This window comes from Hyperolius riggenbachi, chromosome 2, assembly GCF_040937935.1.
Source record: "Hyperolius riggenbachi isolate aHypRig1 chromosome 2, aHypRig1.pri, whole genome shotgun sequence".
In the NCBI taxonomy this organism is placed as follows: domain Eukaryota; kingdom Metazoa; phylum Chordata; class Amphibia; order Anura; family Hyperoliidae; genus Hyperolius; species Hyperolius riggenbachi.
The window spans coordinates 215,504,413-215,519,329 of record NC_090647.1 but is presented as its reverse complement, the minus strand read 5'-3'; the positions used below and the strand labels follow the sequence as shown (position 1 = coordinate 215,519,329).

Genomic DNA, 14,917 nt, shown 5'->3' with positions numbered 1-14,917 from the left:
CTAACCTTTGCTTCTGAGGATGTAATGAGGGTAATCTATGGCACATATGGTGGGAGTGTCCTAAAGCACAGGATTTTTTGATTTGGCATAACATTTGCCTGATCACACCCCTACAATCAGCTGGATCGTTTTGTTGGTGAATATATCCACTGGGTCTACCTTTCCAATGAATCGGTGTATACAGCACGTGGTCTCTCATGTTAAGACAACTCGTTGGAAATCTCCACACCTTAAGTCTTTATAGCCCTGAGCTCAGTTTTGTCATCTGAACATATATTGGCTAAAATTAAGAACATTTTCTATAAAACATGGAGTTCATGGTTGGACTGGCAGAATAATTCCAGATTATTTGTTCTACATTCATTTTAGATTGAACCCCTGGATTGATATATCCCTTATGACACTATACACTTTGAGACTTGTGAGCTTCCCTGGGGATGTTTGTACATACTGTTCTCTCCTGGTCTGAGGACTTTTCACCGTTTCTATGTTAAGATGGCCACTAACGATACAATCTGCTTAACAATCTTTTACTAACGATTCTTCGTACGAGGGATCGCAAATGATCGTTTGGGACTAGTAATGGAAAACAATCTCCCAACCAATCTGATCAGATGAATGAAATCGTTGCTAGAAGAAAATCTCTATATACTGATTTTATGTTGGACGTACTGTTATGGACTTTGTTGCGTACTCTTATTGTCCTATTTTGTTTTTTTATCTTTTTTTTCTTTAAATCTGGTTCATAGGCATGTTACGGCATTGTGAAGGTTCCAGAAGGCAGCTGGCTGTGTCGAACATGTGTTTTGGGCATTCATCCTCAGTGTATTCTGTGTCCGAAGAGAGGTGGAGCCATGAAAGCTACCAGAACTGGTACTAAATGGGCCCATGTAAGCTGTGCTCTCTGGATACCAGAGGTAAAAATCTATTTGGTTTTCACTCCTCCTTGCCTGTTGTAGCCATCAGTGTTCCTGTTGCTGGTTACATGTTATGCAAGCTGCACAGGCACCATTTGTTATTTTATTACCTTCGGTGACCCTGGATGAAATCTGTTGGAGCGTGTTTAACAGCAATATCTGAAGACTGCAAGTGTACAGAGGCTTCTGTGTGCTCAATTATAAAAATCCCTCTGTTTTCAGTAGGCCATTGAAGAGTTTGGTGGGAGAATACTGATACTTTATGCAGGAACATACATATTTTTCTCAACTTGTTAATCAATTTTGTTTTATATAAATTACAGTTAAAACTTAAGGTAAAGGTGAACAGTACGATAAAACTTAAACAATAAAATTAGTGATTTTTGTTTCATCAGAAATCTTATGCAAAAATGTTGGATCCAGCACTCAGCAATGGAGACCAGCGTGCTATAGCTGATTAGAACTCGTTGCCCACCGAGTTAAAAAAAAAATAGCAAAAACCAAATATCAGCAGCACCGCTTAAGTGAAAAGTGTTTTTATTGATGCAATAAAATCACATATCAAGAATAGGCTGAGGGCAACTACAGCCCGCTGTTTCGAAGCAACATGCTTCTTCTTCAAGTTGCAAGCTCATTCTGACAAACAGTGCTTACACACAGCCTTTTATATGGCTACAGATTCAAATGTCAACCAATCAACAAACTGATGCTTGAGGAGCGACCACTCAGGGCAAATAAAAAACAGGAGGACCTGATGGAGGATTTCAGTAAACAGGAAGTACATCCTACAAAAAATTCCCTCGCGTTGGATTATTATTCTTATGCGTACGTTTTTATGCGTCACGTGACATTTATACACGTATACGGCCGTTCCCCATCAGGCCCGTTTTTCCGCGTGTGTGTGTATATATATATATATATATATATATATATTTTTGTGAATTACATATCTTAGTGGGAGATGAAAAATGGTCCTTATAACTACATTGCTTAGATGTAATATGTAAATTATAGTAGGGGCCGGTTCACACTCGCTCCGAAAACGTATCCGTGGCTATGTCTTTCAGGCCGGATCAAAACCGGAGCCACGGATACCAATGTTAAAAATAGCAGCTGTCTTCACCCAACAAAAAACGGATCAGTCTACGTTCAGGGGATCCCTTTAAAAAACCTGAAGAGACGGTCTGGATTTACAGCATTTTCCCGGACCGCACATGGATCCGGAAACACGGAGGGGTAGTGAAGGGGAATAGGAAAACTGATCACCCTCTACACAGGCAATTTTGGACACAGAAATGGATCAGTTTCTGTGTCACAGCCTGTGAGAGGGTTGCCATGCTAGAGGGGGTAGCAGCTTGGAGGGGAGGGGGGTCGTCCCCCCCCTCACCTGGGTCCCCCATCCCCGCTCCCCTCCAGCTACTTTGCGTAAAACCTAAAGGGAATCTGAAGTGAAAATAAACGTATGATATGATTTGTATGTGTAGTACAGCTAAGAAATAAACCATTAGTAGCACAAATGAGTCTCATATTGTTTCCAGTACAGGAAGAGTTAAGAAACTTCAGTTACAGTGGGTTGCAAAAGTATTTGGCCCCCTTGAAGTTTTCCACATTTTGTCATATTACTGCCACAAACATGAATCAATTTTATTGGAATTCCACATAAAAGACCAACGCAAAGTGGTGTACACGTGAGAAGTGGAACGAAAATCCATACATGATTCCAAACATTTTTTACAAATAACTGCAAAGTGGCGTGTGCATAATTATTCGGCCCCCTTTGATCCGAGTGCAGTCAGTTGCCTATAGACATTGCCTGATGAGTGCTAATGACTAGAGTGCACCTGTGTGTAATCTTATGTCAGTACAAATACAGCATCTCTGTGAGGGCCTCAGAGGTTGTGTAAGAGAATATTGGGAGCAACAACACCGTGAAGTCCAAAGAACACACAAGGCATGTCAGGGATCAAGTTATTGAGAAATTTAAAGCAGGCTTAGGCTGCAAAAAGATTTCCAAAGCCTTGAACATCCCAAGGAGCACTGTTCAAGCGATCATTCAGAAATGGAAGGAGTATGGCACAACTGTAAACCTACCAAGACAAGGCCATCCACCTAAACTCACAGGCCGAACAAGGAGAGCGCTGATCAGAAATGCAGTCAAGAGGCCCATGGTGACTATGGACGTGCTGCAGAGATCTAAAGCTCAGGTGGGGGGACTCTGTCCATAGGACAACTATTAGTCATGCACTGTACAAAGTTGGCCTTTATGGAAGAATGGCAAGAAGAAAGGCATTGTTAACAAAAAGCATAAGAAGTCCCGTTTGCAGTTTGCCACAAGCCATGTGGGGGACACAGCAACCATGTGGAAGAAGGTGCTCTGATCAGTTGAGACCAAAATTGAACTTTTTGGCCAAAATGCAAAACGCTATGTGTGGCAGAAAACTAACACTGCACATCACTCTGAACACAGCATCCCCACTGTCAAATATGGTGGTGGCAGCATCATGCTCGGGGGGTGCTTCTCTTCAGCAGGGACAGGGAAGCTGGTCAGAGTTGATGGGACGATGGATGGAGCCAAATACAGGGCAAACTTGGAAGAAAACCTCTTGGAGACTGCAAAAGACTTGAGACTGGGGCGGAGGTTCACCTTCCATCAGGACAATGACCCTAAACATAAAGCCAGGGCAACAATGGAATGGTTTAAAACAAAACATATCTGTGTTAGAATGGCCCATTCAAAGTCCAGATCTAAATCCAATTGAGAATCTGTGGCAAGATCTGAAAACTGCTGTTCACAAACGCTGTCCATCTAATCTGACTGAGCTGGAGCTTTTTTGCAAAGAAGAATGGGCAAGGATTTCAGATCTGCAAAGCTGGTAGAGACATACCCTAAAAGACTGGCATCTGTAATTGCAGCAAAAGGTGGTTCTTACAAAGTATTGACTCAGGGGGCCGAATAATTACGCACACCCCACTTTGCAGTTATTTATTTGTAAAAAATGTTTGGAATGATGTAGGATTTCCGATCCACTTCTCACGTGTACACCACTTTGTAATGGTCTTTCACGTGGAATTCCAATAAAATTGATGCATGTTTGTGGCAGTAATGTGACAAAATGTGGAAAATGTCTAGGGTGCCGAATACTTTTGCAACCCACTGTATCTATGCAAAGGAACTTCTCTATGCTCTCCAACCAAGCTTGGTCGGCTACAGTGCTGTTTTCTGAAGCACTTATCTCGACCTGTCTCTCACTGTTCATTTTTTATGATTTTCCTGCCAGGAAGTTCAAAGGATCATTAGCTCTGCTCTGTTCCATCATTTAATATACAGAGTGTAATTTGTAAAATGCAAGTATTGGAGAATGATGCAATGTTATTTGCTTGTATATTAGAGTGCTTTGGATTACAATCATGTTTCTGGGACAAATTATGCTCACAATCCAAGGTTCCATTGTATTTAATATCTTGGGTCCTGAGCTCTGTATACACCAAGAACATTATCTGTCATGAGTTTGTATTTCTGTGTATGGGCTTCGTATAGACACTTTAGTTTTCTTCCACATCCCAGAAGCTTACCCCAACTGTGGTCAAGAAAGTAGCTGTGACATTAGATTGTGAGCCTGCTTGAAGGACAATGAGTGATGTCAATAGTTTAATGTACGGTACACTTCAGAATGCTGAAATACAGTGGCACTATATAAAAAGTGTGGGTTATAAATAACAAAATAAATCTAGAGCGAGATTGAAACTTATGATAATATAAACAATATATCTTGTTCTAATTCAATGATCCTGAATTATGGTGTCACTTAATTTGTTAGTAGATGTCGTTTTGATGAAATGAATAGAAAATCCATCTTTCTAGTCAGCAGCAGTCAATTTCCTCAGAGGGCAGTAGGCAGTGGTAGTAACTTGAACCTCCCCGAAGTTTTTATGTGATGGTTATGGTTTTAAATGTTTTTTTGTACAGGTGAACATTGCTTGCCCTGAGAGAATGGAGCCAATTACTAAAGTTTCTCACATCCCTCCAAGTCGATGGGCCTTGGTCTGCAGTCTCTGCAAACTAAAAACTGGAGCTTGCATACAAGTAAGTCTGTTAGTGTTTGCGCAAGTACAGGTGTCCTCTAGTTATAGTTTGTTTAGCCTTAATACTCAGCCTTTTAGCAATGTTGTATAGAAAACAAATGCCATATACATTCCCTCACAACATTGCTTTCTGCACTTGGCTATTAAACTGTTTCTTAAAGCAGACCTGTAAGTTTCAAGGAGAAAAAAAAACAATCAGGTACCCCCAGTAGAGGGAAGTCTTTGGATCCTGAAACACAGCCTTTGTGTATACTGAAACAATCTAGGAGGTAGGGTTTCTGGTGGTATGATGGTAGTCAATGGCTGTCTGATTTGAAGATATGTGTACTAGCTAAACAGTACCCTTGCCCTGCCAAACAGAAGCCCCCCTCCACCCCCCCCCCCCCCCAAACTCCTAGCATCATTTGGTAGACAGGATATGACATCACTATTGCTTACCACTATTAGCCTGGGCTGGAGGGGCTCTGGACTGCAGTGGGTAGATTTCTGACTCCTGACAGCCTAGGCCAGCGCTGGGCAAACTACGGGCCACCGCCGGATTGCCCTTCTTCTCCCTCCCCCCCATGCAAAGTTGCGAGTGTGCACCACGGGATTTGAAACTCTCTTTGGTCACCGATGTGCTGCTACGCATCTGTGTCAACAGAAAGTCACATGATGTGACGTCAGGACACCCCAGCATATTACAACCAGCGTGTAATATGCTGGCACGTCCTGACGTCACTACATGTGTTGCCCTGGAGACTCTCGACATGGGATATCGGTGAGCGAGGTGAGTTTCAAATCCCACGGTGTACGCTCGCAACTTTGCAAGGGGTAGGGGGCGTTGAATTTAAGGAAGGTGGCCCATAGTTGACACAATGCAGCCCAGTCCGCGTAAAGTTTGCCCAGGCCTGCCCTAGGCTGAGGAGCAAGTTAAGGTGCAGTGGGTGTGGAGTGAGAGCAAATGTCTGTGTTTCTATGCATAAGTACAGTAATGCTTTGAACTTCTTGATGTGTTTCTCCCTGTGGGAGAGAAGTTATTAAGTCTGTTTGGATTAGGACAAGATCTATATTCCAGGGTCACAGTCAGCATAACAATAAATACTGTTTGAGTTGAATTTAGTTTTTCATGAGGTTTACTGCATGATCATTTAGAATCAGAAAATTATGGGAAAAACATTCTTTTGTACAATGTGAAATGTAAACTTTTTTTTTTTTTGTTAATATAAATATAATTATTTTTATAAGTGTATTGAATGTATTTTTGTTATTGTATTCTCTTCAAAGCCACTTGCATTTTGCATCATAGCTTGTGTTATTCTGTTGTTTAGTGTTCAGTTAAGAGCTGCATAACAGCATTTCACGTCACCTGCGCCTTTGAACACAGTCTGGACATGAAGACAATGTTGGATGAGGGAGATGAAGTGAAGTTCAAGTCTTATTGCTTGAAGCACAGCTCGAACAAACATTGTGCTGAAGGGGAGCAGGAAGACTCTCATGAGGTATCCATTGACAACCGGCAAAGCGAGAGTGAGAAAACCAGCCTGCGTGCCCAGAAGCTGAAAGAGCTGGAAGAAGAATTTTACACTATGGTGAATGTGGACACTGTGGCAGCGGAGCTTGGATTACCCAGACATACTGTAGACTTGATTTACTCTTTCTGGATGCTGAAACGTAAAAGCAACTTCAACAAACCGCTGGTACCTCCTAAGGAGGAGGAGCAGAATGGCTTGTTGCAGCCCAAGGAGGATAGCATCCACACAAGGATGAGGATGTTTATGCACCTTAGGCAAGACCTGGAAAGAGTGAGTCTAGAGTTACAATTATATTTTCAGCTTATTTAATAACCTAACAGTTTGTGACACTAATTCATTTTTATTTTTTTTTTCTTAATTGTGGCTTCTTACATCTAGGATTTTCTGCCCATATTTGTAGCTTTGTCGCTATCCACTTGCAAGCCAGTTGCAGTTAACCAGCTAGTTAATGGCCTCTGAGATAAAATGAAATACAGGTTAACTCCACAGATTGTCTTTTGACTGTACACCTACTGCTCTGCTTTGCCGGTTCAAGGATTGGGCCATCTTAAAAGGAACCTTAAGGGACCTGTGACATGAGATACACATGTACAGTATGTACAGTGTCAAGCATTCAAATAAATATGGTGTTAGTTTTCTTATTTTTCTGACTGAAAGAGCGAACATTCAGGCATGCAAGTGACAGTTTCTCTCCAGTTCAGACCTAGTCTGACTATAGCATGCCTCACTGATAAGGAATTGCAGCCATTAAACACTTTCCTGGCAGAAAACTGGGCTTCTGATAGCAGGGGAGAGATAAAAACAGGGCTGTGGAGTCGGTACAAAAATCTTCCGACTCCTCAGTTTATGAAATCACCGACTCCAACTCCGGGTACCCAAAATTGCTTCAACTTCGACTCCTCGACTCTGACTCCACAGCCCTGAATAAAAAGTCAATAGCTCAAATAGTTTAGCTCTCTGAGACACAAAAGTCAGTCATTCAGCAGAGACAAAACAAATCCATTTTTTTTACGTTTTTAAACATGACCTAAACTGCAAGATATCTGATTAAAAAAAAAAAGTGTTTTAGGAGTAAGAGGATAAATGCGAATGTTTATCTCATCAGTTTATTTTCACTTAAGGTTCACTTTATGTCACAGGGTTTTTTTTTTTCCAAACGTTATTCAATTTTTCAATTTTATACGGAATATCAAAAACAACCGAAACAGTGAACACTTCAATACGAAACAGCAAAAATTACTATTGGAAGACCAATGCAAGCAGCACAACATTGCCATAAAATATATCACATATATGAAAGCGACTACCAAAATTCAACAAAAACACAACTCCCTTCCCTCCCTCTTGTCATTTCTGGTTATTCAATAACATGACATTCAAAGACTCACATTACCTCCAGGCGCCCCAGTGTACCCTGAAGCTGCTCCATGAGATATCATCGCCTGCTACTCACTCCAGTGTGATTGTGCCCTTATTCAGAGTTTGCACATCAGTAGAGGGATTTCAGTGTGTAAAGCTGTGGGAAAACTTTCAAACAGGTGTCAAGTTCAGGAGTAAAATATACAAGACAGTATATGGCATCATTGACCAGGGCCCTACTTTAGAGACTCTAAAGTCTCTTGAAATTCCTGAAAACTATCTTTTTATTTTAAAAATGTGCTGAACATCTTTGCCCTAACTAAACCACCGCATTCCCTCTGCTGTACACTAAATCCCCTCTAACTCTCCAGAGGGCAGTCCGGGCATCGCTTTCGTGAGAGGCAGAGCTATGAGCTCTGCCTCTCAGCGCTTCTGACACCCCGGATCGCCGCCCCTCTGTCTTCCTTCAATGAGAGGGACGGGGGAGAGGCGGAGATCCGCCGCTGATAGACGGGCATGGAGGCAGAGCTGCGGCTCATAGCTCTGCCTCCAACAGCAGCAAAATCCACGACCATGAAAGTCGTGGATTTTGCAGGGGAGAGGGAGGGAGGGTGAGTTTGGGGGGATTTAGATAGATTTCAGCGGAGGGAATGCGGCGGTTTAGTTAGGACAAAGATGTTAAAGAAAACCTGAACTGAAAATTAAGTGAAAATAAACATACACAGGGCATACGTACCTCCAGTGTAGTCTGCCCGTCAATATCTTTCTCCTCTCCTGCTTCCTGTTTGTCCACTGTGATCAAGGTAATTCTCTGTCCTCCATTTTGAAAATGGACATTACACCATAACAGCTTCCTGGTCAGCACACAGTTAAACAGTAACATCGCCCACTTGAGCCATAGGGAAACATGGACACATCAGCTCTCCTCTCAGCTGTAACTGACAGCAACAGATATATTTCAGTTCTGACAAAATGTCAGAACTGGAAGGGATCATTGTCAGAAGAAAATGGTGAGCTTCTGAGAGGAACTGATGGCAAGATAACTATGTAATGTTCAATTGAAGTTACCTCATGTGTTTCTTTTAAAGAATTTTACTCAGTACAGGTTCCCTTTAAGCACATTTTTTAAATAAAGATTGTTTTCAGGACACTTCAGAGTCTCTTTAACCACTTCGCATCCAGACCTTGTTTCCCCCTTATGGACCAGAGCCGTTTTGACGTTTTAGCCATGATCCTAGTTAATCAGCAATAACTTTATCCCTACTCATGACACTTAAATGATCTATATACCGTTTTTTTCAAGACAAACTAGGCTTTCATTGGGGGGGGGGGGGGGGGGGGGGGGTATTTTGTGCTAAGAAAATAGTTGTTTTCTATTCATTTTAATGGGAAAAAAGAGGGGAAAAAATTAAAAATGCATGATTTCTCAGTTTTTACCGGTTCCAGCTTAAAAATAAAAAGTGCTACTGTCATAAAAACCATTCCACTAGCATTATGTCCCCCAGAATAGTCAAATGTGTCCCCAGTATCAGCCCCCCCCCCCCCCCCCCAGTATAGTCAGATGTGTCCCCTGCATTTGCCACCCCCAGCATAGATCGTCAGATGCGCCCCTAAGAATAGTGCCCCTAATTATAGCCAGATGTGCCCCCAGGATTAGCACCAGCCCCCCATCATAGCCAAATGGGCCCCCGGTATTAGATTACCCCCCCCCCCCCCCAGGGTAGCCAGATGTGCCAGACTAATAAGACACCCCCCCCCCCCCAGTTAGCCAGATGTCCCCCAGTGATCTAACACCCCCCCCCCCCCCCCCAAAAAAAAATCAGGCAGCCCCCTCGGTGTGTGAATAGTTAAAAAAAAAATCCTCCAGCAAGCAGCCTCACTCACCTTACTTCGTTACTGCAACTATCCTGAAGCCCGAGCCTCAGATCCCCGCTCTGCAGTCAGCCCCGCTATGCCGAATATCCGGTCCCGGCTTGATGACGTCATCAAGCCGGGACCCGGTAACCGGCAATACGAATGCAGAGCGGGGATCGGAGGATCGGGCTTCAGGATAGTCGCAGGAACGAGGTAAGGTGAGTGAGGCCGCTTGCTGGTGGATTTTTTTTAAACTATTTATGCACGGAGGGGGGACAGATGAAGGATCGCTGCAGTTGACTACTGGTGGACTAATTGGCTATAAGGGAACATGTTCCCCTTCGCCAATTAGTAATGCAGCTGACCGTGCCAGAGGGTGCGCTCTGAAGCACACCCGATCGTGCACAGCAGGGCTGCAAACAGGTCAGTATATCTACGTGGCTGTGGCTTGGAGGGTGCCACAGCTGACGTAGATGTACTGTAGTGGTGGGATTAAGTGGGTAAGCACTCTTAGGGCTAGTTCACACTGGGCGATTTTTCAGCAATTTGCTGATCACTGGCGATCAGCAAAATGCTGCTGCTAATGCAAGTCAATGGCAAGTCAATGGTAGTGTTCACACTGTAGCGATTCACGCAGCGATTAGCAATTTGCTGATGGTGCATGTAGCATTTTTGGAGCGATTGCATTTCAAAGTTATAGAATCACAAAACGCAATCACTCCTAAATCGCTTTCCTGTACAGTAAAAAAACAGCTTTTTTTTGCTGATCGCCGCCAGCTAATCGCCGGCTGGGCCATTTTTAACAAATGTGATTTGCAATATTGTGTAATACAATATAAATCCACTTTATTGGTTTGCAGGCATATGATCCAGTGCATGGTTAAACAGATGTAATTAATCAGCAAGAGAACATGTAAACTAAGAAAATCTGCTATGAATTGAAAGTGAATGAGGAACAGCCAGTTCTCCTTACAAATCAAGGTCACCAAGACTATTCAGTTTACAAAATTGTGCACACTGACAAGGTTGAACTCTGCAACAAAATATGCATAGTAATCTTTCTATATACATCAAAGGTCAGCGGCAGGTTTAGAAAGTCATTGTAATCGTAGGGAATGGTAAATTCTTCACCACTATATATCAAATGCTCAGAGGTAGGTATCCGCCAAACATCAAAACTAGAAAAGGCTTACCAGCTCCCAACAACCCACATTATAAGGTTGTGAAATGGCTCATGTCACAGATAACGTCCAGGGAACATCAGACGTCGTGAAGATCCAGTGGACATCCGTATGGAGGTAAAGTTTCAGGAATTTATATAGGAGAACAAAAACGGCAATATCTAAGCGTAACCCGTTTATTTAGATAAAATTTCTTTAAAAGGCAGTAGACATAAAAACGATAACTCACATACGGGGCCCATAAACAGGGAACCCCAGAAGATTAGCGCGCATGTAATGGTCAATCGAAGATCAATAGACAATGGTGCCGCCTGGGAAGGTAACAGGCGGCACCATTGTCTATTGATCTTCGATTGACCATTACATGCGCGCTAATCTTCTGGGGTTCCCTGTTTATGGGCCCCGTATGTGAGTTATCGTTTTTATGTCTACTGCCTTTTAAAGAAATTTTATCTAAATAAACGGGTTACGCTTAGATATTGCCGTTTTTGTTTTCCTATATAAATTCCTGAAACTTTACCTCCATACGGATGTCCACTGGATCTTCACGACGTCTGATGTTCCCTGGACGTTATCTGTGACATGAGCCATTTCACAACCTTATAATGTGGGTTGTTGGGAGCTGGTAAGCCTTTTCTAGTTTTGATGTTTGGCGGATACCTACCTCTGAGCATTTGATATATTGTGGTGAAGAATTTACCATTCCCTACATACAATGACTTTCTAAACCTGCGCTGACCTTTGATGTATGCCTGACTTCTGAACTTTTGGACATTGTTCTTCTCAGCGGCGGTTCCATTGTCCCTTGGCGCCGATATATTTGCTACTATATAATCTTTCTATATCAACAAGGTTTCTCACAGGCAGAAATTTTGAGGACTTGCTGTTCAAAAAACAAAAAAGGCAGCACTGAGGATTAAAACAAGGGTTGATCAGATGTACGTCCGTTTTGCAGTTGTAAGGTGTAATGTAAAAATCATTGCAGGTTTGAAGTTACATCCAGGGCTGTGTAGTAGGTACAAAAATACTACGACTCCTTGGGTTAGGATTCCACCGACTCGACTCAGACTCCTCTAATTTGCATATCACAATCTTGTTGATTGAAAGTATGTAACATGAAATTGGTCTCTTAAATGCCAACGCTTAGGAATTTTAAGACGACTGAACTGAGAGGGATATGGAGGCTGCCATATGTATTCCCTTTTAAACCATACCAGCTACCTGGCTATCCAGCTTATCTTCTGCCTGTAATACTTTTAGTCATAGACTTGGGCCTCGTTCACATCATACGCGCTTCAGTTTGCATTTGGAAGTGTGTATGACGTGGTAACATACAAGAACGGGAGAAGGGTATAGAAAACCCTTCTGCCGTTCACATCAAATGCGCTGTGCAGCAGTACGATGCGCAATGAAGCGCTTGCGTACTGCTGCATGCATTCTGGCCGCAAGCGCAGAGCTGACCCATTCCTTGTCAATGGATGGGATCAGTAGTGCAGCGGGTAGCAGCGCAGATGGCGTACGATTGTACGCGGTGTGTTCCAATCGCACAGCCATCTGCGCTGCATAGATGTGAACGAGGCCTAAAACTAATCCTTGGTAAGAGTACTTGTAGAAGGTACAGACAGGAACAAAGAACATCTATCAGGCCCTAGGCAATGTAACTGTGGGTACATGTAAGGGTGATGTGCAGGTACTCAGCAGGAGAATGAGGAATTTCTTCCTCTATTACATTCTTCATGCACAATCTGAACCAGGGTGATAGACAACACCTCTGTGTTCAATGTGCACAGCATTCTCAGTGGATTCCCTGCTGCTCTGTGGGGAGTGCATATGTAGAGTATAGTACTACTGTGTAACAAAGTAAACCTGAGACAGATGAAATTAAAGTTTTATACATACCTGGGGCAACCTCCAGCCCCCTTCAGGTTAATTAGTCCCTCGCTGTCCTCCTCCGCCACCTGGATCTTCTGCTATGAGTCCAGGTACTTGAGCCAGTCGGGCGTAGTGGGCATGCACACACTCCGCCACCAGGAACGTACTGCACTTGCACAGCACTATTGCGCAGATGTAGAATGCTCCTGGCTGTGGAAGCGGCATGCGGCCGCATTACGCGGGACTCATGGCAGAAGATCCAGGTGGTGGTAGAGGACAGCTAGGGACTGATTAACCTGAAGGGGGCTGGAGGAAGCCCCAGGTATGTATAAAACTTTTTTTTTCATCTGTCCCAGGTACCCTTTAGTCACCAAACCAAATTTTAACATATCAAATTTATTTGATTTCATGAGCAAAAGGAGTGCATACATTTGTATAAACCAGCATCAATGCAGAATTATTGACCATCTCTATTAGTGACACAGCTACACATCAGGCTTTATTCTTACAGCATAGATGTTATTTCGTATATATAAAAGATTCCTGTGTACACATCATATATACAGTCACAATCAGATGTGTATATCTGACTATATGTATATCTGAAAAATATGAGGACTGCTTTATTGAAGCAGCGCAAGTAACTATTTTTGATTGGTTTGTTTAATTTTTGTGGGCTAAGCACAGCTATTACTGTATATATAATTTATGATTATTTTCTGAGAAATAGTACATTTTATTATATATTTTCTATTTTAATTACAGTTTAAATTCATTAGAAGTCGGGGCATCCAGGTACCCAAAATTTGCTCCGACTCCACTACTCCGACGCCACAGCCCTGGTTACATCTTTACTTCTATTGAGAATGTTATCAGAAGTAATGGTCTCCTCAGTACCTGAGTATATATGCAAATGAGACGCATCAAGTGCAGTTGAAAGGTGTAATGTGGCCCAATCAGCACAGACTTGAATTAGCCAGTGGAATCCTGGTATAGAGCTAAAGTCCAGTCCAGGGATGTCTGTCTGAGATTGTCTTCACTGAAGACTTGCAGCTAAAAAGCCATGGCTGGTTTACAGAAAAAGACTGCGAGACTCTCCTATGCACATAACAAAATCTGGTATGGAGAAAAACAGCAAGTGCTTTAGAGCCAGTCCACACTAGGTCCGGATACGTATCCGTGGCTGCGTTTTTCAAACCTGATGAAAAACTGAGTCCCGGATACTAATGTTGAAAATAGCAGCCAGCCTCACCCAAGTAAAAAACGGATCCGTCTGCGTTTGCGGGGATCCGTTTTCAAAACCTGAACGGAAGGTCCGGATCTGCTGCATTTTCACGCAACGGATCAGGACCACGGATACACGCAGGGGTAGTGAAAGCAATGAGAAAACGCATCTCCAGCTCCACAGGCAAAAAACGGATGTTAAAACGCTTTATGATTGGCCCAAAAAAATCCTCCCACTCCTTCCTAATGATGGAGACGTTTTATGTCAGGTTAAAACCTGAACGGAAACTGATGCAAAACTGATGCACTTTCATCAGTTTGCAGTACGGTGGGTAATTCCCCTGATCCGGACTGCAGTGTCCGTCCTGCAACCGGGTCTAGTGTGGACCCACTCTAGTCTAGACCAGTGTTGCGCAACAAAAGATGGTGTTTGCGTAGTACCCCTTATTGTGTATATCATAATTTCAAGTACTTTGTTAAACAAACATTTTTGTGTATAAATTCTTGTTCAAGCTTATTTGTGGTTTTTGGTTTATCATTTTTTTTTTTTTAAATCCCCAATCTCATTGTAAGAGTTTAAAGGAAAACTTAAGTCTCCTAAAAAAAAATGACTTGTACTCACCCGGTGCTCCCCTCAGCCCCCTGCAGCTGAACGGTGCCCTCGCCGTGTCTCTCAGATGCAACTGGACTCGCCGGCGGCCACTTCCGGTTTGGCCGTCACTGGCCGACAGGCTGGGAATGCTGCTGGTTAGCCACGTTCCCGGCCGCAATAGCGCCCTCTGTAATGCTATTGCGGCCGGGAACGCGACTAATCAGCCGCGTTCCCAGCCTGTCGGCCGGTGACGACCAAACCGGAAGTGGCCGCCGGCGAGTCCAGCTGCATCGGAGAGACACGGCGAGGGCACCGTTCAGC

General features: G+C 43.1%; 1 protein-coding gene across 5 annotated transcripts in view; it reads left to right on the top strand.

Moving 5' to 3' along the window:
- The window catches only part of JADE3 (jade family PHD finger 3), a 78,646-nt gene that overhangs the window by 54,411 nt on the left and 9,318 nt on the right, over positions 1 to 14,917 (top strand). For all 5 annotated transcript variants that reach the window (XM_068268118.1, XM_068268116.1, XM_068268117.1 and 2 more), the window contains 3 exons: positions 750 to 917; positions 4,885 to 5,001; positions 6,311 to 6,784. In XM_068268118.1, coding sequence (XP_068124219.1) covers positions 750 to 917; positions 4,885 to 5,001; positions 6,311 to 6,784 — 759 coding nt within the window. The remainder of the gene's footprint in view (positions 1 to 749; positions 918 to 4,884; positions 5,002 to 6,310; positions 6,785 to 14,917) is intronic.